The sequence below is a fragment of the Oryza glaberrima genome, chromosome 11 (assembly GCF_000147395.1).
Source record: "Oryza glaberrima chromosome 11, OglaRS2, whole genome shotgun sequence".
Classification (NCBI taxonomy): Eukaryota; Viridiplantae; Streptophyta; class Magnoliopsida; order Poales; family Poaceae; genus Oryza; species Oryza glaberrima.
In genome coordinates this window covers 24,289,620-24,313,945 of record NC_068336.1, presented here as the reverse complement: position 1 = coordinate 24,313,945, position 24,326 = coordinate 24,289,620, and the positions used below count along the sequence as shown (strand labels likewise).

The 24,326-nt window shown below is 37.7% G+C and overlaps 2 protein-coding genes across 3 annotated transcripts; one reads left to right on the top strand and one right to left on the bottom strand.

Moving 5' to 3' along the window:
• The first annotated feature begins 6,866 nt into the window (after positions 1 to 6,866).
• On the top strand, positions 6,867 to 10,985 carry LOC127755453 (probable polygalacturonase). The gene is made up of 6 exons (XM_052281134.1): positions 6,867 to 7,311; positions 7,662 to 7,958; positions 8,860 to 8,980; positions 9,060 to 9,234; positions 9,333 to 9,403; positions 9,809 to 10,985. The coding sequence occupies exons 1-6, from the start codon at positions 7,297 to 7,299 to the stop codon at positions 10,477 to 10,479; spliced, it is 1,350 nt and encodes a 449-aa protein (XP_052137094.1). The 5' UTR covers positions 6,867 to 7,296; the 3' UTR covers positions 10,480 to 10,985.
• Positions 10,986 to 12,384: 1,399 nt separating this feature from the next.
• LOC127755135 (agamous-like MADS-box protein AGL65) lies at positions 12,385 to 16,973 on the bottom strand. Of its 2 annotated transcripts, none has more exons than XM_052280774.1 (11): positions 16,416 to 16,973; positions 15,940 to 15,999; positions 15,820 to 15,838; positions 15,655 to 15,719; positions 15,529 to 15,544; positions 15,361 to 15,422; positions 14,993 to 15,089; positions 14,779 to 14,829; positions 14,547 to 14,680; positions 13,840 to 14,218; positions 12,385 to 12,918 (listed from the first exon to the last, which is right to left on the bottom strand). In XM_052280774.1, the coding sequence occupies exons 1-11, from the start codon at positions 16,598 to 16,600 to the stop codon at positions 12,847 to 12,849; spliced, it is 1,140 nt and encodes a 379-aa protein (XP_052136734.1). In that variant the 5' UTR covers positions 16,601 to 16,973; the 3' UTR covers positions 12,385 to 12,846. The 2 variants fall into 2 exon arrangements, with proteins under 2 accessions (XP_052136734.1, XP_052136735.1); XM_052280775.1 differs by having other exon boundaries at positions 15,940 to 15,996.
• Between the last annotated feature and the right edge of the window lie 7,353 nt (positions 16,974 to 24,326).

The window sequence follows — 24,326 nt, the reverse complement described above, 5'->3', positions numbered from 1 at the left end:
ATCGATCGATGGATCGATGGACATGTGAATGATTTGTACATCAAAAGGTACAACACGATTTGCAGCAGGTAGCACTTAAATGAGAGGTTGTACGTTGTTGGCAGCAATTCAGCATCCATCCATATGTACACCAATTACACTGTATACTGTAGACATGTAGCAGAATACAGTATTTATGATCATAATATTGTTCCCGACGCATGCGATGCAGTCGAATGTACATGGCGCGCTGGCCGAAACCTAGCTGGATTCGATTGGAGGGGCCTCATCGGTTGTCTATGAACTGATTATAAGCTAAGGGGGTGTTTAGATCTAAAGTTTTGGCGTGTCACATTAGTATTATATAGGGTGTCGTATGGGATGTTCGGGCACTAATAAAAAAAACTAATTATAGAACCCGTCAGTAAACTGCGGGACGAATTTATTAAGCCTAATTAATCCGTTATTAGTAAATGTTTACTGTAGCACCACATTGTCAAATCATAGAGTCAATTGGGCTTAAAAGATTCGTCTCGCAAATTAGTCGCAATCTATGCAATTAATTATTTTTAGCCTATATTTAATACTTTATATAGGTATTCAAATGTTTGATGTGACATGGTGTAAAATTTTAAGTGGGTCGAAACACCCCCTAAAACGGTTTATTAGTGATAAAACATAATTTATAAAAAAATTATATATGTTCTTGACAATATAAAAGTTAATAACAAAATTTACCAGGTCAAAAATATTCTAAAATTAACTCTAAAATTTAAAATTTAAATTTAAATATTGGGTAGACGATGAAGCCAGTGGATGGACAAAGAGACAGAGCTAGCTAGCTCGCTATAGTCAATGCATTCATATGCATGGACAGGGGATTTTAGCGGCTAAATCAGTCAAACCTTCCGGTTGAATTTGTCTCGGCTCTGTTCATATGTGTGAGCCTGCCAGCTTTGGTTTCAGGAGCTAATGGCTACTAGTGGTTGGCTTTGCTGCCTGAATTTGTCTCAACTCTGTCCATATGTGTGAGCTTGCCAGCTAAGCTCTTGTTTCAGGAGCTAATGGCTAGCTGGCAAAGCTTACTGGCAGCAAAGCCAACAGGTCATGAAATATGCAACCAATATTAGCATATTTGAAACAGATTAAATGGATTATCTACCTGATTATATGTGGATAGATTAAATATTTCGAGAAATAAACTTGACTGATACAGTCCGTTAGAACAAATGCTATGTGTAGAAGATGGTATTTTCTAAATACATATTTTTGGAGGTGTGGAGCAAATAATCCATCGCATAAAATCCCAAGCTGATTGATTGAGTTGTTAACTTGTTATGGTCCGAAGCTCATTTTGATCTTTACAATTATTTTTTTAGTTTTTGTTTACTTTTGTTGCCTGGCTCTCTTTTTATTATTATAAGAAGACTAGTAAAAAAAACTACTTGAAACTATTATTAAAGTTAAACTTCAAAGTCCAAAATGGTTTTGGGATTAAAATCCAAAGCTAAAACAAGCATAGATATACCAACATCCATTTCTAAATATTTACTTACCATTTATCTTTTACTTTTTTATATGATAAAATCGTGTTGTAATTTGACATCTTGTTTTTCTGTGAGGAATTTTACCTCTATTTGTTTCCTCTGTCCTCCTCTACATATTTTCTGCGTATTCTCAAAATCAGATGTCAACTATATATATGGATCATGGAAGCAATCCTGATATTTTCGAGGAAAAAAATATAAATTGGAAGAGGAAAATCCGCAAAACACACAAGTAGAGACAAAATTTTATTAATCATCATATCTTATCTCCCAACTAAGTGATAAATTGACTACTAACAACCAGCTGCATCCATCCATCATGCATCATCATCTTGCATGTGTTTGATTGTCTATGGGAAGATCGACAGGGATGTGTAGGTTGCATTGACTGCCCTGCTGTTCTCAACCAATTACTTACCAGTTATCAAAGTCTTTTTCACCTAATTGGAACCTTGTTTGGATGAAAGTTACTACATGATCACCGCGTATATTTGGCACATGCGAAAATTTTATACCTATCATTCATATGCTATTTATTGCTACTTATTTATGTATATATTAATATATTTTTTCAGTACATGTGCTCACAGATATATTTAACTTTCTTTAATGTAGTAGGCAATGTATCCATTGACCAAATTTCTCGAAAATACCCGCAAGGTAGAGTGTGTGCAACATTAGAGCCATAAAGTTCTAGAACCCATGCAAATATAACTAAAGTGAGTGTTTATTATAAAAAAATCTATTTTTATTTCTACAATAATAATATAAAATTTACTGCACGTTCAACAATGAGTATCGTCACCGAGCAGTGGCTCATCGCTGCATATGCAACTACGAGTTTACAGGGGTAAGTGTGTGTGCGTATATGAGCGCTTTACACATCAGGATTTCAGTTTTTTTTTTCTTAACAGACGGAGTATGTTTTAGAAAAAACAAATCTTCCATTTATTTATTTACATATTAATATCTCATCACAAAATAATAATACCCTTCTACTCCAATCTCTTGTGACTGATGATGAACGGTAAAGAGAAGGAACACGTAGGATTGAAAGTTTGAAACAATCAGGGAGGCAGGGCCCGTGGGTCCCGTGCCACGTGTCAGCACATGCATTCAGCATAGCTGTCGGATGGTGGGCCCAGCCTCACACTCCGGGTGGGACCCACAGCATGAGTGACGTGACCTCCCGGGCCGGGGGGCTCAGCCACGCCGCCTACCACCCACAGGCCGACACGTGGGCCCGTGGCATACGAGGAGCAGGGTGAGCCCGGGGAGTCAGTGGCGGGTGGGTGCGTGTCTGGCGGCGTGTGGTGGATTTTTTTTTAATTTTTTTTGGCTAGCCTGGCTTCGCTCACCTCCCATTGTTTGCTTCTTCCTCTCTTCATCATATTCTCTCTATAAAACCAAGTTGGTTAACAGTATTTACTGTATATAATCTAGCTAAAAATAGCAAAATTAAGTACTTGTATAATTTTTTTCTCGATTGATTGAAACAAGACCAAACAAGACCTTTTATCCTAAAGAAAAACAAAAATATCATACTTAAAAATTAAAGAGTTGCAGCCTATATAGTACGGATGACTCACCTAAATCATAATATCATGACAGTGGTGGTGGTGATGATAGACTTGTCACCACCACTACTGTCTTTTAATAGTAAAGTATAGATACACACTTAAGTAGGAGTAATCGAGAAATTTACATGTGCGTTGTACTAACTTATAAATATGTTAACTTTGTAAGCTTCCATTTGATTTTTTTATATATTTATTTATTGCAAGAGAATATATATGATTCGAAAGAAATATAAATCTATAAACACTCATTTCAAGCACACTACAAAAGTGGATGCTCATATATACGCGCGCATACTTACTCCTGCAAATGCATGTGCGTACCCTACACCTATGATCGAACAAAGATTGAGCAGGTGTATCTTGATATTGATGAAGTCGATATCACCTATATATGGTTAGATAATCTTTTTCTGTATTTATATTTACATATCTATACAAAATATCTAGTGAGTTTAAAATATAATTGTGGGATGACACGGTCATGATCAAAGTTCCGCTGTCAAGCGGATTGGCGTGTGTTTCATGTTCTATATATACGTATATACTTCAGAGTTGAAGATAAACATATGTCATTGGCTATTACTGTCTTTTTAATATATGGTGTAATTAACTTTTGTAATATGTTTGCCTATTCGTCTTTTTTTTATATTTATGCAAATAGACAAACTTGTAAGGTATACTTAAAGTACTTTACATGTGGCGAATCTGGTGTTGTTTTTTTTTCATTTTACTTAATTAATTATTAATTGAATACATTTTGTTGGTTAAAGTTCGATGCAAAGTAAAGTATCATCTGACAGGAACACTGCATATGTGTAATTCGTTCTTGCAGTCCAAGAGCAAATATATGCTTGCATGTTCTGATGTTCTGTTTGTACCCTTCAGAAGAGTGTCTAAATTCCAACATGTACCGTCATATATGGCGTGATGAACATCAGGCACATTAAATAGCCACCGAAATATATATGGGGGTAACTACTACTTCAGTACTTCTACTGTTCCACATGCCTAGCAAAATTTGATATTACCTCTACCTTATAATATATACTCCTAGTGAGTCAAATGTATAATATACCATATTGCATTATTCAAATTCCACTTGCATAAGTAGACACTGATCAGTCACAAATGTTTGTTATTAATTATCGGCATGATAAATATTTACTAGAATGGCAAATATTTGTTTCTGCATGGAGCAATCAATAAAAATTACAAAAGAAAATTGAAAAAAAGGGGTAAATGTGTGATCACAAAGAAGTAAATTTTCAAGTATAAATCTAACTGCATCATTCTTTACAATTTTTGTGAGAAGCACTCGTCACCAGTCTAGGGTTACCTAAGGCTAAGGCTGTGTTCGGCATGTGATGTCGGGAACTAATCTCACACACACGCAAAACATAGTGACTCATTAACACATAATTAATTAAGTATTAGCTATTTTAAAAAATAAATTAATATAATTTTTAAAACAACTTTCGTATAGAAGAACACAGCCTAAGTAGAGGACCAGCCGACCAGGGGTGCACTTCCTTTATCCCTCCTTATAACTTGGTAATTTTGGGTGGTAAAGCGTCTCTCCCAATTTTTACCTTAGGCCTTTTCCTTGGTTTAGTGCTTTGATAGTTGTACAAAAAGATTTTATACTACTTCTCTGTTTAATGAAATTGTCACCTTCTTATGCCGGTTTGCTCAAAAACAATTCTTTACAATTTTGAATCTTAAATATACTTGTCTTGTAAAAATAAACAGATCCACTAAGTTCGTTTTGTTAAAAAAAATAAACTAATTAAGTTTGGTACACACCTTTATTTTTTATAACTTTATATGAAGATACAATAAATAAAACTATAAATTCTGTTGACAAAACTAGAAATGTTGTTATAAAAACAAATCTAGATAGTTAACAGTGATATTATTGATTAAAATGTAGAAATATTGGCCGTGCACATTGCAGTAATAGCTTCAAAAACAGATCCAAGTTCTGATAAAAAAAAAACAGATCCAAGTTTTTACCCGTGCAACTCCTATTTGTCTGGCTATTTTTTCGTACTACGTCAGACATGTCATGCCCTAATCAAGGAACATTCTTTGCAACAATTATGGCTCACCAACTATGCTCATCCCACCGTATTCTGTACATGTTGCAGTTGGCAAACGTAGCTGGATCATGTGTCCATGTAGGTCACTCGATCACTAGCCTTTCTTTCTCCACCTTAAAAAAATTCAATAAATGCAGAATACAGAATGCAGCACAGGCCGATTGCAGTCATCAATTAATTTAAGTTTAAGGCTCACTTTAATTGAAAATCCCCTCACATTCTCACACAAACTTATGGTGTTAATTAACTGACAGTTTGGGGGTCAATTAGAAGGGCATGATGATGATGTCTCTCTGGATTACTCATCGTAAATTAAAGTTCCCTATTGTCCTTTCTTCTTCTCTCATTTCTTTTCATTGATCAGTAGCCAGTATTGCCTCTGGTCACAAAAGAATATTATAATTTTGACTATAATCATTTTTTATGATATGTGCGTATGTACGGATATGATTTTTTTTAGCCACAAGCCTTAAAAATATTATATATACTTGTGTAATTAAAAAATGATTATACAAAAGAATTAGGCTGTTCAAGTCATGCCGTGTCAACTGACCTTGAAAAGTCTAAACCAACATGCTTTTGTCGCTGCAGAGAGCATTAGACAAAAACATAAAAATATTGGCCGGATTAAGTTAATGTGATGAACTCCAAACTCCAAAGCATCCAAGGAAGGTATTGGATAGTCCAATTCTCAGATGTAGCACATGGACTCACACACTGACCACAGCCCCACCTGTCACCATGATTGGCCCAGCTGCCATGTGGGTCCACTTCAAGCTTAGAGGCCTTCACTGGGCCCTACTGAATTGTTTGGGTACATTTGTGAAAATTTACACCTTTTGTACCTATACTTTGAGTAATAGTAAAAATTATAACCAAAGTAGGAGTATGACAAAGCTGAATCTTTACTGAAAATTAAACAACATTGTAGGAATTTTTACATATCAAGTATATATTTATGTTAATAAGACTTTGTGGAATTTATGCCCTTTATTGGTGTTTATTAGAAAAAACTAGAAAATGGACAATTCTAGTTGCAATATTCGGTTGTATTTTCTCCTTCTTCTTAAATACAATCCACATTATTACATCATCACAAAGTCAAAAAATGAATAGTATTATCCTACCTAGGTGGTCAAGGTGCAAAAAGCCCCCACACATTAAGATACATGGCTTGTTCACTTTGCTACTATTTTCAATCTTAACAAGTTTTGGCATTGCCAAATTTTGATAATGTTGCTAAAATTTTGGCAAGGTTGCTAAATTTTAGCAAGATTTCATATATACTTACTAAAATTTGGCAACAAACTAAACGTAGTTAAAATTTTGATAACTTTACTTAAAAAATGGTATGGTTAAAAAGGCATCAAAGTGAACAAGCCCATACTCTCACTTCTCTCACCTCCCTATCAAATGCCAACTCAGCAAACAACCATACTAACCAAAAAAAAAGGGGAAACAAATAATTGGGCTCATTTCATCCCTTCCAAATTCTACCTCCCAAATCCCAATTGAATATTTGCACACATTTGTTTCTTTCCTTTGAAAACCTCTCTCCTCCACTGGAAGCAGTCAAGTCATCCATCCATCCCTCCCTCCCTCCCTCCCTGAAAATGCCAGCTCATTCCAATACAGAGAGGCAGTGTGTATGAGTGTGATGAGCTTTGTACACCAAATACACAATCTTTTCTCATCACACCCTTCCATTTTTTTCCCCTGTGCCACCCCAATTCAATTTTGATTTTTTTTTTAAAAAAAAGTTTCTGTTTTTGAATGATTATTCTGCCCAATAATAGGAGAGGAGGAGGCGCAGAGACTCGATCAAAAACCAAGTGCTACTAGTAAAAAAAAAACCAACTCTGCGTCGCCTTCTCTTCTCTTCTCTCTTCTCTCTGCTGCTGCTGCGGCGCTGCAGCTTCTCCTCCTCTTCTTCCGCCGCGGATTTTGGCCGGAATTTCGCCGGAAAAATCTGGTTTTTTCAAGTCTCTTCTTTGCCTGCGGCGGAGGCGCGTGGATTTTTTTCTTCTCTGCTGCTTCGTATTCTCCCATCCCTCTCCCTCTCTTGCCGCGAGGAGGGGAGAGGGGGACTTGATGAAGAGAAGACTGGTAATATGCTGCGACGATTTCATCTGTTTTTTCTGTGATGGGTTTTGGTTGCTTCTTGTTTTTCCGAGAAAAGAGGGGGGTTTTGATGTTGCTGCTAATCTTCTTTTTTCTATCCTTATATGCGTGACTGATGGGTTTGGGTTTTGATTCTCCATGTGATCTGTAACCAATTGGGGATCTTTCTCTCAGAGAAAATGGTATATATTTTCTTTGCTTCTGGTTGATAGTTTGTTTTTCTTTAAGATTGTCGCGAGTTGTATTACTTCCGAATTTTGGAGGTTTTGATCTGGAAGGAAATGTTGTGATTTGTTGCCCAATGGTTGCTAATTGTTGTTCATGGCGTTGTTCAGGTGGTCGTAGCATTGGTGTTGCTGTCCGTTGTTGAGTTGGTTCATGGCGATGGGTGGCGATGGGCGCCGGGGTCGCGGCCTCACAGCGTGACCATCACCGAGTTCGGCGCCGTCGGCGATGGCAAGACGCTCAACACCCTGCCCTTCCAGAACGCCGTCTTCTACGCTCGGTCCTTCACCGACAAGGGCGGCGCGCAGCTGTACGTGCCCAAGGGACGGTGGCTCACTGGCAGCTTCAACCTCACCAGCCACCTCACCCTCTTCCTCGAGGAAGAGGCCGTCATCATCGGCACAAAGGTAATTGTGAATGGATCGATAAATGGATGGCACTAATTTTTGTTACAACTTTTGTTCCTGTTCATGGATTTGTTAAGGTAGTAGGATTTGATAAGGTAGTAGTAGTTACAGATTGTACAGATTGATGTGGTTTGCGTTCGCGATTCGGGATGTAGGATTATATGTTGTGAGATGTGGGTTCTGGTGGCATGAATGCGAGGATATGCACATCATTTTCAGCTGCATTTGCATTGAATTGTTAGTGGTTAGGATAGGTATATCGCCGCGATCAGATCATCTTAGTTTGTTTGGATATGGTTGGTGGACATACCTGATGGAGTAGTGATTTTGACATGTGTAAGGTGAGGTCACAAGCCATGGGGGAAGTCTAATTTTGGGGTCTGGTTCATGTTCTTTGTAGTTGCTTTGGATGGATAGGAGGAAAAATCTTGTAAAGATATCCCGATCAGTAGGGTTCAAGTTAGCTCTGGCTTTTAGTTGTTTCGTTCCAAAATTCATGCAGACATGGAGTATTTGGAAGGTGAAACTTAGCTATTGGTGTCAGGGGCAGTAGATAAGAAGAGACAATTTCCTTTTGCATTGTTTTGAAGTCAAGGTGTGCTCTTTAATTATATATGAACAAAACATGGACACACTGCTTCAATGCAGCCACATGGATTGCGATTGCTTATCTGTTATATATAAATTCATTGCATGTCGCCTGACCATATTTTTTAACTTGTGCATAATTCAATAGAAAAGAATGGCATTTTTCGTTTTACTTATAATGTATTTCAGATGGTAGAAAACAATGCCCTGTTCTTATGTTAAGGTTTCATCGTTGTTTTGTTCTTATGTCAAGGTTTCTTCGTCTTTAAATATTAAGAATGCCTAATTCTTTATGCAATTTTTTTCACTGTAGGATCCATCACAGTGGCCGATTGTGGAACCTTTGCCATCTTATGGGCAAGGATTAGATCTTCCAGGTCCTAGACACCGCAGTTTAATAAATGGATATAATTTAAGTGATGTTGTCATTACTGGTAACTTCTTTTCTGCTTCAGATTTGAGCTGCAGTATACTTGTTTTGCAGTTTAATAATAGTTCCATCACTTATTTCAGGGAATAATGGAGTTATTGATGGTCAGGGCTCGGTATGGTGGGATTGGCTTCACTCCCATGAGCTTAACCATAGCCGACCTCATATTGTGGAGTTTCTGCATTCTGAAGAAGTTGTAATCTCAAACTTAACATTTTTAAATTCTCCAGCCTGGAGCATACATCCAGTGTATTGCAGGTGAATTGGCATTTATTAACTTGTTACATGAGGTGTGATTTGGGGGATCTATTTGCATGTGCACTAATGCTGTAATGCATATTGTTTTTTTTCCCCAGCAATGTAAAGGTCCACAATGTCACAATCAAGACCTCATTGGATGCTCCACTCACTGATGGCATAGTTCCAGGTATGATTGTATCTACTGCTGATATATTGTTTCATATTCATACATTGTAATTTGTTGATGCTATGAAGTGGTAGAGGCAATATGAGAAAACCAACAGACCTTTCAACTTCCGTGGTGCGTTTGCCAATTTGCAAACTAGGAGCACATGCTCAAAAGAAAGATTGAGATCTCATAGAAACATGAGTTGTCTTAAACTGCATGCAAAATGTTCTGACTTCTGCTATCAAATCATGGGTTTAAGTAGTATTGTTGTTCAAACCATTTTTGTTTTACGGAAAAGATCCTTCCAGAGCCATGAACTATATAATCTTTATTCTTTTTTCCATGATTAGATTGATATCTACTACTTTACTGCCATGGGAATATTTTCTTTATAATTTACTAATGGCCATACTTTTACTCCAGATTCATGTTCCAACGTGTGCATTGAGGATAGCAGCATTAGTGTTGGTCATGATGCCATATCACTCAAAAGCGGGTGGGACAATTACGGAATTTCTTTTGGAAGGCCAACCTCAGACATTCACATCAGTAGGGTTGATCTGCAAGCATCGTCTGGAGCTGCTCTTGCAATTGGTAGTGAAATGTCTGGTGGAATTTCAGATATTCATGTTGATCACATTCGAATCGGCAGTTCCAGTAAAGGCATCTCCTTCAGGACTACTCCGGGACGTGGAGGTTACATAGCGGAAGTTGTCGTCGCAGATGTAGTAATGGATAGTGTCCATCTCGCCATTGAGTTTACCGGTAACTGGTCAAGCCACCCAGATGACCATTTTGATCCATCTTTTCTTCCGGTGATAGATAAAATCACCCTTAAGAATATGGAGGGGACAAACATCTCTGTTGCTGGAGTTCTATCAGGAATCGAGGGTGATCCATTTAGTGCTATATGCCTTTCTAATCTCAATTTCTCTATAGCCGATTCGGCTCCTTCCAGTGCCTGGACTTGTTCAAATGTGCATGGATATTCTGAATTAGTACTCCCCAAGCCTTGTTCAGAACTCCATGACACCTCTACAAACTCCTCCATCTGTTTCTCCCTCTCTAGTTACAGTGCCCTCGCAGTACTGTAAATATACAGAGTAATCTTGTGTCCATCCTTCCCCTGTCTTGTTCCAGTCCTTGTACAATTCAGAAATTGAGCATCCATCACCATCTTTCCAATTCTTTACCACCAATAAATTCATCACAAGAATGAAACAGTACCCCTCTTATGGTCCTAAGGCTCAGATTATAAGCTGCATAATGATCTTGAGGAGGAAGAATCTAAGTGGGGTTGTGGATAGCTAGGTGCATGCCTGTACAGCTACATTTCTTCATTCAATCTGTAAGAAAAAAATTTTCTTTTTTGGTAGGGTTGAGTGCAGGATATTTTCTTCATACAATTGTCATTTGGTTATAAATTATCACATCATGATTAAATTATCTCTGTATATTCTATCTCTGTGAGCAACATTCTAATAGAGCAGATCACATGTTATCCTGGAACTTTAACAGGCTGGTTTTTTTGTATGTAGAGCCAGAGGTGTATCCTTGAGTATAAATAAGCATCTGGTCTCAATCAAGTTGTTAAGACTGATGTTAATTGGTCTCTTTGTCCTCTCCTGGGCATCATTATTTGCTTGGCCTTGTTGTTATAATGCTCTCTAATGAGTTCATATTAGCACTGATGGTGTTCATGTTAGGTTGTCAAATTGGTGCAAGAGCTTCAACTGCCACCTGCTTGTGATGAACTGATAAATATAATTAAGTTATGGAGAAGTGGTGTTGATGTTGAGCTTAGCTGGCCATGCTGGCCGTTGTTATGCACACTTTGCTGGAATCTCTTGGTGCTCAAAAGGTTGTTGGCACTTTATTATGTCATGCTGGGCTTCACAAAAAAAATGTTCTACTACCAACTGAAACCTAATATATTATCCTCAACAAAAGGCAAAAAGACACTACCAGATATTCTACAAAAGTAGAATGTGGGGCCAGCCTAGCCCTTAGGGCGTCACAAAATGTGTATGAAACATAGAAAGATGTGGCCATAGGAATATACTGTTTCCATAGAATATTTGGAACAATCTTGTCCCATAATGCCCCTAGTTTAGATAGAATAAGCAGGGGTAAGACGGAAATTTCTCCTCTTCATCTCTATGTACGGTGGCCCCAAAGGCACTATTGTAGACTTTTTACTGTGTTAATTTGTTTTTCATCAAAAGTCAAAAATATATTTTTTATATATAATAGAATAATATCTTGCTTTTGCTTCGAAGAAGTTACAACCATAATTATTGCTCGCTCAACAAGATGCTAAAAAGAATCAAATACGATGAGGCAATAAGTCTAAGTAAAACAAAAATCAAATACGATGAGGCAATAAGTCTAAGTAAAACTCCAACACAAAAAGGAGAAACAATTTTTTATTCTCTATTTGTAAATATCTATTTGAAGTTGGGCAAAGACAAAGGATTAGTTTCTACTCACACTGTAGCATTAGATACTTAGATTCCACTTGGCCTAGAGAGTAATGATAACATGTAGTATTCGACCTCTCATGAATATGATAGTACATTTTCTAAATAATAATCTGAGAAATATTTTATACAATCCTCTGTATTTTTTTACCTAATAAGATTGAAAGTACACAACAGTTTTAGACTGACCTCAATGCTGCCATTTTATATAAGCAGAGAAGAAATACACAATTCAAATCATGTCACACGCCATCCGTTCGAATTTACATTAGGCATTCCCTAAATCATTTCATTCCAATTAATTATGTTTTTTTTTGTGAAAGTACTTTGGAATGACGTGGTTTAGCGCAGCTATATTATATATATGCCACAAACAGAAGAACAAAAAAAAGGGTGCTATTCTCAAACTAATCATACAACCTTCAATAATTCGAGGCATATTGCACTGAACTTTAAGTTTCATTCAGTACTCCTCTTTATGAATGCACAATACAATACACAATATAAGCATGTATAATGCTGTTCTATTACTCACATTTTGTAGATTTACATCATGACAACATGTAAGGTGGCTATTTTGTTATTCTTGTGCCAGATCACAAACCAAACACTGAATTATTTTTTCAGGGGTCATAAATAAAATGATAATGTTCTTTGTCTTTTTTCTTCCTAACTCATAACATACTTTTATGCAACAATGATAGCAATAGCATATGCCCATTTCTTTTTTCATGGCAAATTGTAACATTCTTTACAGGAGAGGTAATAACTCATCACATTTTACAATTTTAATTGGCTACAGTCAGTTAATACTTTACACTGACAAAATCCAATTTCCTCTATACACCATATCTCTTCCCTTTCCAAGACGCACTGCTGAGATGACAAGTTTCTGAATTGAGTGTTATCGAAAAATTTAGCAGCAATGATAATGTCTTTCGATGTAGCGAAAAAGAGCTCTCCAATTTCACTAGAGGATCATCAAATCATGAGCTGCCGGTGTGGTGAGGGATGATTGAATGAAGGTGCTTCTACAGTTGCTGCTGCAGGGAGCTGATGGGGGTCAGAGATTCAGTCATAATCTGAACAACGAACTACAAGATTAAGAGCTAAAGAAAACATTGCCTTGCATTTTGTTGCTGAAAAGAAGATTAGCTACACAAGTTTCTTCATAACTATATTTTTCTTAAAATAAAAAAAATGTTTTTTTTACATAATCAGAAAATCTTTGAAGTTGCTCAAGTTCATATCATAGATATTCTGAAAAGATATCTTCACTGTTGCTACTCTGATCTCTGACACAATAATTTTTCATGGTTATATAATATTCACCATTTTGCAAAATACTCCCTCCGTTTTATATTATAAGTCGCTCTGACTTTTTTCTAGTCAAACTTTTTAAAGTTTGATCAAGTTTATTGAAAAATATAGCAACATTTTCAACCCAAAACAAACATATCCTCACAATATATTCAATGTTACATTTAATTTAATAAAACTAATTTGGTGTTGTAGATGTTGCTAATTTTCTCCATAAACTTAATCAAACCTCAAAAAATTGACTAGGAAAAAAGTCAAAGCAATTATAATATGAAACATAGGGAGTATACTTAAATTTATAAAATTGATGAAAGCCACTCCGTCCGTTTCTCATGTTGACTTTTTTTAAGTCAAATTTCTTTAAGTTTAACCAAGTTTAAAGAGAAACATAGTGATTTTTTATTAAATCTAATGCTAAATATATTTTGATAGGATGTTTGTCTGGTATTGAAAAATATTGCTATATTTTTTCTATAAACTTGATTATACTTTTAAAAAAAATTAACTTGGAAAAAAGTAAAATGACTTATAATATCAAACGTTGAGAGAGTAACTTTTTTTATATAAAAAATGTGAGGAAAGTTAACATGAAACAGAAGCTAGAGTAAAAAAGAAAAGAAAAGAAAAATGATACTAGTCCAGTTTGGAACTCACTTGGGCAGGCTGCTGCTGCTGCTGATGATCATACATGGTGGCGCCGCAGGCCGCCGACGCCCAGTTCTGGAAGCTGGCCTCGTCGCCGGGCCTCGGCAGGTCGTAGTGGCCGCCGAAGTCCATCGCCGCCGCCGCCGCCGCCGCGTTGTCGAACAGCCGGTCGCTAAGCAGCCCGGCGTTGTCGAACGCCGACGGGTACGGGAACTGCACGCCGAGCTGCAGCGACGTCAGGCAGTCGGCCTGGCTGAACTCCGGCTGCTGCTGCACCGCCGCGTGGTGGTGCTGCTCGCCGCCGCCGGCGTTGTCGGTGGACTGCTTGCCCATGCTGAAGTAGCCCGGGTAGCTCTGCAACGACGTGCTCGCTGAGCACCCGATGTCTCTGCAACAACAACATTTTCTTGTGTCAGTTCATCACAGCTTGTCAGGTATCTGAATCTTTCTGAATTCAGAATATGCATTTGTCAGTAAATTCTTCTGAATTCCACTACCAATTTTCTCGTTAGTGCAGGTTTCTGAATTTTCTGAAGTCAATATATGCATTTGTCAGTAAATTCAGTTCATGGTAGCTTCTGAATTCTTCTACTTATTTTTTTTTCCTTCTTAATACGAATATACACAAGCCTTTTGCACATTAGTTCAGTAAGTTGAATTCATGGTAGTTTGTGAGGTTTCTGAGCTGTTCATATGCATCTTGAACTCGATCTCACCTCTGATGGAGCAAGCTGGGGTCTTCAGGTAGCATCATTGGCTGCTGCGCCTCTGCGCCGCCGCCGCCATGGAACCACGATGAAGTGTTCGGGTCACCTGTTAGTCCTAGTGGGAGCTGCATGTCGTTCTGGAACTGAATTTGGCAAAGAACAATGCTTTGATCAGATGTCTGAGCCCGAAACCCGCTAGTGCACATCTGAATTCTGAAACTCTGAAGCTGAAACTTCTTACCTGAGCAGCTGCACACTGTAGGCTCATCAGATGCTGCTTTGCAAAGTTCTCCTATAGAGATACATACAAGTCACAAAATGGAATCATTTGGAGTAATAAGTATTTGTATTACTGAAAATAATTAATTGACATTAACATTGCAGATATTATTATATAGTGAATCAGGCAACAGGATCAGCTGAAGTTAATTAGAAGGTTAACGAATATTATGTACCTTATGAATCCGGATGCGATTCAGAGATTCTTTGAGAGATTGCTCCATCGCTCTTATATGGTCAATATTCTCAACCTTCTCGGGATCGCTCCAATAACTGAAGAACAACATGCAACATTGTTATTCATGTCCCTTAATCCCCTTTTCTGCCCATTATCTGTCAGAATCCACAACGATTTCTGCCATCAATGCAATATTTGTCTAAAGAAGGGGCCCTTTTAAGATCATATGCCACCAAACCACTATTGAATTCAGCACTCAATGGAAAAGATTTAGACACATTATGCGTACTTATTGCATTTTTATCCTATGGGGAGTAGATAATTTGTGGAACATCTCAAGTTATTCGAAGAATCGAAGCTATTTACCTGAGGCGCTTTTCGACATCTGCCATTTGACATTGCAAAGCACCAAGATGGCTCGATAATTCCTGCCAAACAATTGACTTAATCAGCATCTGAACACAAAGGCACAGGAAGCAGGAAACAAGAAATTGCATAAGCTGCTATATCATCCTTTTGAATCGAAATGTGTACCTCAACAGTCTGACCCCTGCAATAGATTCAAAAGCATTACAGAGTGAGAATCTTTCTTTGAAATAGACATTTGTGCTGTTGTATATTTCAATTTCTTGATATAACATATAAGATGGCAGAATTTACCCTGAGCCTAAAAAGTCCTGAATATTGACATCATGATCTAGTTTCTTGAATGTCTTCTTTAGGGCCTTTTGAGAACAAAAGGAAACTAGTCAGATAATTCTTAACCTTAATATACTAAGTAAAGAGAAATGACATTTTTAAAAAATATTAGTTAGTATGGCATACTTCTAAGCTCTCCAACTTCCTGTTCAGCAAAAGAAAGAATGCCAGTTAGTATATTTCTATCATGTAGAGTTTCTGCTAATTAGGTAGGTAATAAATAGTAAAAATACTGAACTCAGGTACCTTTTAGCCCTTTCCTGAGGAGTTTGCTGTGCATACTTTGTTATGACATCCTCTATGCTGCTGCGATTGAAAAAACATTGAGTAAATATGAAAATCTGATTAACCTCTGGGATTCTGGATGTTCTAAGAGCTTTCATTTCTATCTGGAAACTTTCCTGACATATGGACAAATATGCAAAGCATTGAAAATACTACAGAGAAGGAGCATAAAGAACAGAGAATAATTTGTGGAATTGGGTTCGTTCAGAAGCAGCATGAATTAGATTGAGAATAGAGAAAAATGCAAAAGGAAAAAAAAATCATATGCATTACATGCATGGTGATCAAAATGTTCAATTCCAAACAGAAAGTTCAGACTGTTCAGTGCAGAAGTGTATGATATTCAGAAAGCAATGCATTTCATATCGATGACACTGACAGAATTCTGTAACAATAAACTAATAACTAATCAAACAAGAGGAAAATGAATTTGGCACCTGTGATCGCCAACGCAAATCGTGGGCTTGTCGTTGGGTGAAAACATCAGCAGGATGAGAGGGATGTCGCACAAAATGGAGAGCTCCTTGGCTTTCTTGAGGATCCCGGACCTCCGTTTCGAGTACGTGACATGTCGGCCGCTGCTGTTCTCCAGCTTCTTTATCTTGAGCTTGACCCTTCCCATGGCGGAGGCAGAATCCCCTCTGCGAAGAGATGGCGACGAATCTGCAGTCCAATTCGTCGAAACCCTCGACGCAGAGATCACTGCCCTGCCCAACGATCGAATCCCCGGCGCACAGAGCGAGCATGAATAGATCCAAAAGAAAATCCGAACAACCAATCGATAATCCCAGGTGTAATTCCTTCTCCTCTTCTTGCCTGTGACGACGACGACGACGACGATGATTCAGGATGAAATCATCTGGGAGCTGGGTCGAACCAAGAACCGATGAGAGAGACAGAGAGAGGAATGAGAGAATTAGCTTGTTCTGATCGATCGAACGATCTCCCGCGAGGCAGCGGGGTCGGGGTGGGGATCGAGCCGGCGAAATCGGCAGTTCTTGGGTGGATCGGGCGGGAGAGGGAGAAGGAGAAGGAGGAGGAGGAGAGAGAGAGGAGATCAAGGAAGGAGAGAGAAAAGAGGAGAGAAACGCGCGGGAGGGAGCGAGAAAGGTTCAGACACATTTTCTTTCCTGTTTTTTTATTTTCAAAAACAATTTCAGCTTGCTTTTTGCGTGATATATTTTTTTTAATTATTGTTATCGTCGATAATGCTTTGCACCGAGCGCCCGATGCGATGCGAGCCGATGACGGGTACGTAGAGGCGGATCCAGAAACAAAAATTGAGGGGGCTTAGTTACACAGTTTCTTCAATCTCAATCAAGGGAATACTTCGGGGTATCCATAGAAGAACTTTATCTCCAGAATTTAGAACAAGTGATCACAAACCAAGACATAAGAAACACGTCATAGCTAATCTCACTGAGTTGAACACCGGTTAGGATGCCACGTATGCTTGCATATCAAGACGATGCGACATACATATGCATGTGCTCAATTAAACGCAGAATAAGCCATGCTCATTGCACATATAAAAATGTATAAATACATAGAAGAAGATGCAACGGAAAAAAACAATGGAAGGAAAAAATAAGTGCCATGTGTGTATATATAAAGGTTGTTTGCAAATATGACATGTTTCTTACCCCCTCACGTGTGCGTTTGACATACTAATCATGATTTAACTCAACATAATTAGTCATAATACGTTGTTTTCGACTTGGTTTACACATCCTAGACAAATTTATTCACTATAACGAACGTTTTATAAACTCATGTACTAAATTGCAAGCGTCTAATAAGTTTATATACCAACAACATAATTTATCCTATATCTATGAATTTGTTACTAGGAACACCCACGTATCAGCGTGATATTAGTGGCAAATTCTATATTTTTGTCAATTTGCAGTGGGGGCATGGCGCAATTGCCTGAGGTTAACAATAAAATGATATTATCTGTTTAGGTAAAACCTCATCGGTAATGGGTTACAACATAACCCCGTCACAAGTGAACAACATCATTGTTGAGTTGTAATTAGGCCCCATCACCGATGAGTCGTCCGGGATGGCTTGTTATCTAATTTGCTCTGGATGAACCATATCGGTGACTGGTTGTTTTTTTAAAACCCGTTTAAAATATATGCCTGACGGTCGCTCGTCCGATGCAGACGAGTTTTTCACATTAGTGACCTCTTCTCTGTGACCAGGTTCTCCACCAACACACATAAGGGTGGCACCCAACACAAATGAACCGATTTCGTACCAGTGAATATTATATATCTATACCTAATTAATAAAAGCAAGAATTCTTTATTTTTTTCGTAAGTCATCTGATCCGCTACACGCGCAGCGTGTGCCTCCAGCCACCGCTGAGCCAAACCCTAGCGCCGCTGCCATGTCAATCTGCCTCCCCGTGCATTTGTTCCTCCAATTGATTGCAAAAATCGATTCCCCACTCCTCTCTCATCATTTCAACATGATTTTTTTCCTTTAGTTTAGCATTAATTCGCTGGATTTAATCTCCGTTTAACGGTCGCCAATGATGGCTAGCCGGTGAGTTCCCCCGGTCGTTTTTATCTCGAGTTTTGCAGGTTTGCTCTGATTTTTGGGGAAAACATAAAGATGAGATCAAGTGCATCAAAAGCTCTCAACTAATTTTGGAAGATCGAGAAGATTTGGCCCTATTTGATTTGGAGGATCGGCTCCGATATTTTACGGGCATGTGACTATCTTTCGGAGGTTGAACATGCTACTGAAGAGGGTAGCTTCACTTGTGGGCTGTGCCGAAAAGAGGCAGGTCGAGGGAAGGGTGATAGGAGGCAGCGAGGCTCCAATGTGGCTGTGCCGAAAAGAGGCAGGCCGATAGAAGGGTGGTAGGAGGCAGCGAAATGGACTTGGCTGAAAAGGATGGAAGGAATGTGCTTTGGGCCCAAACAAAGGAAGGATTTTAATTAACTTTTTCAATTATAATTTATAGCGATCACAGTGTTTCAATTTATTACTCAGCTTCTAATAAGTGTTTATCACTGAATAAAAATACCTTTACCCGTTGTAATGCACGTGTATTTTTTTTCTAGTAAGAGGTACAAATAGATATTATCCTTGAATCTTATTATAAAAGGAGAAAAATTTAGGATAAGATAGGAGATACTCTTTCAAAAATTATTAGTCAAAAATATACTCTTTCCTTCCACAAATCGACATTGATAATTTTTGACTAATAATTAAACAAAATATATGTATCCAGTGTCATGCATGATGCATGCATTATCATTTGTTTAAAAATATTTGCATAGGCCAATATCTATTTTATAGTTTTGATAATATGTTATGAACGAAGAGATATATAAGTTGTCCGGTACTGTTGGTATTTTGCTTCGAAGAAAAAAATATACAGGATAGGATATAAATATTTTCATCTGTAGTATGTAGCTGACCCGACCTGATGTTTAGGACTATCTACAAGTCTACTACGGTGTACTATAGAGTAATAGAGTTCGATCCCATTTTATGAATAAAGGATCGACATTAGTCCGGCCACCGTCTGCCCAGACTTATAAATTAATACTCAGATCTAAATTATAATTCAACTGTAATTCGTTTTGATCTCTGCATCCCTCGTCTAAATTTAAACATATATACGACACACATAATAATGTATTTAAAACCCGAAACGTAAACAGAGGTTAATTACACGCATGCCGATCAGACATATCATAGATTTTCTCGAACGCACAGAAGAATTGCACGTTAATATATTAGAAGAAAAGTCTTATAGTTACATGACGCAATCAGTCAGACCGGCTTCTGCCAAGGGAAAGGAGAAAAAACAAACTAAAAATGCTGAGCCAAGAAAAAAACTGCGGCGGCTAAATATAAACTCCAAGCAGCGGAAAGGGGCTAAGCCATGCTACACTCCCAACAAATCTCCAAAAAGGCAATGCCAGCTAAAGACCACAGATGACCCTCCGAGTGGATGGACTCTAGAACCACAGATATAGAAGAGAGCACAGAGTCGAAAACCCTAGATTTCCGTTCCTTCCACAGCTGCCAGGAGACCAAGAGGATCAGGGAGTCGAAGCCAGCACGGAGATGCTCTGGTAAGCAGGCCCTGGAGGACGGTCACCAGTCCTGGAACCAGCTGCCATGGGGAGGGGGAGGGGGAGGGCAGCCCATCCAGGAGGCGACAGCACACGGAGCCAGACCTGCCGAGCAAACACGCAGTCGAGGAGGATGTGGTTCGCCGTCTCAAGATCCTGACTGCAAAAGGGGCAGGCCAAGTGACTATTGATGCCGCGCTTCTGGAGGAGATCAGTCGTCCAGCAGTGCCGCTGGAAAGCAAACCAAAGGAAGAATCTGCATTTAGCACGTGCCAAAGAAGATCAGCACAGGTGAAGGAATGCTGGCCATGGAAGAAAGCCTGGTACACTGAACGCGCTGAGTAGCGATGGCCAGACGTCCAACACCAAATGAGACGATCCTCGATACCTGGTGAGAGCTGAATGTGAAGTACCGCATCCCAAATAAAGAGAAATTGGGAGATGACCGGGGCAGTGAGGGCACCGCGGATGTCAGAGACCCAGGAGTTGTTCACCAGGCCAGAAGCAACCGTGCGTGAACCGTGGAGACGCTGGGGAACAACGAAGAGGAGATCTGGAGCCAAGGATGCCTCCGAACGGCAGATTGATCGATCATAGATCATAGATGATGGCGACTCATCTTAACAATGTCTTAGTCGATCTCGAGAGGCACGGCGATAGTAGCACCGGCGGCCAAGATGAAGATCATGTTGCCTAACAAGACGACGACGACGACGACGAACAACATGACGGAGCTAAAGGAGGGGACAGACGACGGTGGCAGCTCCATCAACGGACACATCATGAGTATATCGAATTAGTTAATTTATTTTCTTCCGTTTCTTATTCTCGTACGTGCACCTGATTTGATTATGTTAACTAGCTGGATGGCCCGCGCAACTGCGCGGCTAGCTTCCATTCAAAATTATTTTTTTACACACGTTTTTCATTAAAATTTACTAAATAGTCATCTCGTTATCTTACATATTTTGAAAATGAACCTTATCATCATCGAGTTCTAAATTTTATAGTAGTAATTCTTAAAAGTCACACTAATCGCCACCCCACACTCCTTAACCTCCCCTTTATTTTCTTATCATGTTTATCACGACTTCTATTCATCACCCTTTGTAACCTTTAAAAACTTGTCTCGTCAGGCTTTCTTTTTCATAGTTTTTAGAAGTCCTATCAAACTTAACCACTATACTTCTTTACGGCACACCCATTGTACTCCTCTTAATTATCATTGGAATTATAAAAATTAAACTTGATTATCATTAGTTCTTTTTTTTTACTTTTTAGAAGTCTTGTCAACCGTCGCGACAATACTCCTTCAAGGCCTCCCCGTCGCCCCTCCTCTTAATCGCCATTAGGATTCTAAAAATTAAACCTAATCATCATTTAGGTGTTGTTTCATAGTATTTAGATGTCCCATCAATTGTTATCATCCTACCCCTTTACAGCTTGCTTGATGTCCCGTTCCCTATAGTCATTTTCCATAATGTCCTATTCTTTATCGTCATTTGCCACCCTTTATCATAGATAGACTTTTTTTAATATTCTTTATTTTCTATTTTGTATATGTGCTATTTATAAATTATATTCTTACTCTTATTTTCCTTTTTCTTATTCCTAATTTTATTTTTATTTTTATTCCAAATGTTAATTAATTTTGTGCTCCTATTTTCTACATGGACTTTTTAAATTATTTTTTATTCCAAATTTTAATTGTCTCCCTAGTTGAACTAATATTTTTATTTTTATAATTACTGAATTTATTTATTTTTATATTTAATTATACTTAATCTCGTGTTTATCTTCGAGATGGTCTTTTATTTTAATATTATTTATTTTTTATTCTGAAATTTAGTTTTTTTTTAGATTTTATTTCTACTTGAACTCTTATTTCTCCTTTTTCCATTTTCGAATTGATTGTATTTTTTTCCTAATTTTAATTAATCTTGTATTGTATTATACATGGACTATCTTTAATTTTAAACTCTTATATTTTTCTCTGATCAATGTCAAAATTTCTAGCTTCCACATATGAAGGGCCTCATCTTTTCGTTTATCCTTATGCTTATCAGCCAAAATTTAAATTTTCAACCTTAAATTTAGAGCTGATTTTGAGGTTTGCTTTTAGATCGCTAAGAAGACCTATATAAAAGTTTTATTCATAAATTACTTTTCGTTTACAAATATGTCGCGAAACGATGGCTCTGGAAATTTCTAAATTGTAATAGCTAGGTGGTCCTCACATTATGTTGCTAGAACCCATATAAAATTATCTAACTTTTTTACGCATGATTTTCTTTAAGTTTTGTTAATTGTTGTCTTAGGATTTGAAAAAATCGATTATGTTTTCCAGCCGTGTATGTTGAGCATGGAACACACTCCGTGCGTGTGCTCACCACGACTAACGGTTGATACATATATACATGCATGTGGTTTCTAGATGCCAACTTGAGATTTAAGCTGATCGTCTGATTTTGATAAATGCAAACAAAGTTGGTTATGCTTTTCCCGTTCCAGAATTAATGTCGATTGGTTTTTTTACCATAAATGGTTACTTTATCGTGACTATCGGCGAAGGCAACGATATGATGCTGGTTAGGGTTAACAACCGACACCTATAATGCTCGAGCTATAGGTGACGATTGTAAGCTTCAATGCCTCGCGAGCACGACCTCGCGTAGGAAATTCGCTATAGACTGGGTAATGCGAGATGGAAATCTAAACCTGCTATGTCTTAATGATGTAAATATTTTAGTGTTTCAATAATATTTTGAGTCAACGATTTATTTAGGGATACAAAGGGAGTAAATGTTTGTAGTTGTATATATACATGCAAGGCTATAATTTACATGCAATGAGCAATCCAGATGATATTGAATCCAATTTAAATGGTACCCAGGCTACATAAACATGTATGGGTCAACAGCTTGCTATTTGCTCCATCGCTTGTTTCATTTGTAGGTCCACTGGTATGTTGTGAAATGCATGAGAATGCTTATGTGGACAGCACATGTACGGCAGCATGTTAATCCGGCTGCAAACATATATGCAATCCAACTCTGCTTCGGCTTGTTTTATCCGATTCATTCTCCAGTAAAAGTGTGGGGATATTTGCTGTGTATGATTCTTTCTCTAACTCTTTATCCGTTTGTAGAAAGACAGTAATATTTCTATATATTCATAGCTCGATCTGAATCATTATAATCTAGACCCACTACGATCTAATGGTATAGATATTTCTTTTTATCTTCGATTAATATGGGAATTTCTAGCCTCCACAGCGAATATGGTGACTTCTTTTCGAGCTGTCTTAATAATATAATATAATATAATAGATTGTTAGGTTCATGATAGCTACATGTAGATCGGATAAATATTTCTATTTGCTTAATGCGAGATAGTTCATTAGCTTAAAAGTTGTCAGGTTCTGAGAGATAGATATAGACAGACTACCTGCATGCAGTACATATAATAATTCATTCATAAAACTAGAAATTCTTTAATTAACAAACTACTAGTATTACTTTTTTCCAGAGCAGATATAAAGGTCCCCATCGTTTAGCATATTCATATGTTTATCAGTCAAAATTTAAATTTTCAATGTTAAATTTGGAGCTGATTTTGGGGTTTTTCATCGAAGTTTATTTTTCAGCCTTTGCTTTTGGCTCGCTAAGAACACATATATACAAGTTTTATTCACAAATTAATTTTCGTTTGTAAATATGCCATTTGGCATATTCATATAATATACCATCCGATGAGGCCGAAATACACGTACACTCATCCCCATAAATGTACACCCGCATATCTTATACCCCATGAAACATCTTTAAGGACTGAGCCTGAATTACATTTGCGGTTGATTAATTAAGCAAGCTTAAGCTTGTATATGATTGTTTTTTAATGAAATCTACTCTAATTATTGGTAAATATACCCACGTACACTTACCTTTAGTTGCAGCTAGAAAAGGTTATGTTTTACTAGCATATTATATTATACCTCAGTTATTGTCCCATGCATCTTACACCATAGTTTACTTACTAATTAGTAATTATTACTTCATACTTTTTTCTAAATAGATCACTCCATTGACATTCGGACTTTCTTTTTACCATTAGTCCTATTTCTTTCAAATATGAAAAATCAAGTCGTGCTTAAAACAACTTTGACTGACAAAGCAAGTTACAATAAAATAATAATATATAATTTTTAATTAAGATGATGATTAAGGCTATGTTCAAAATTAGAAAACA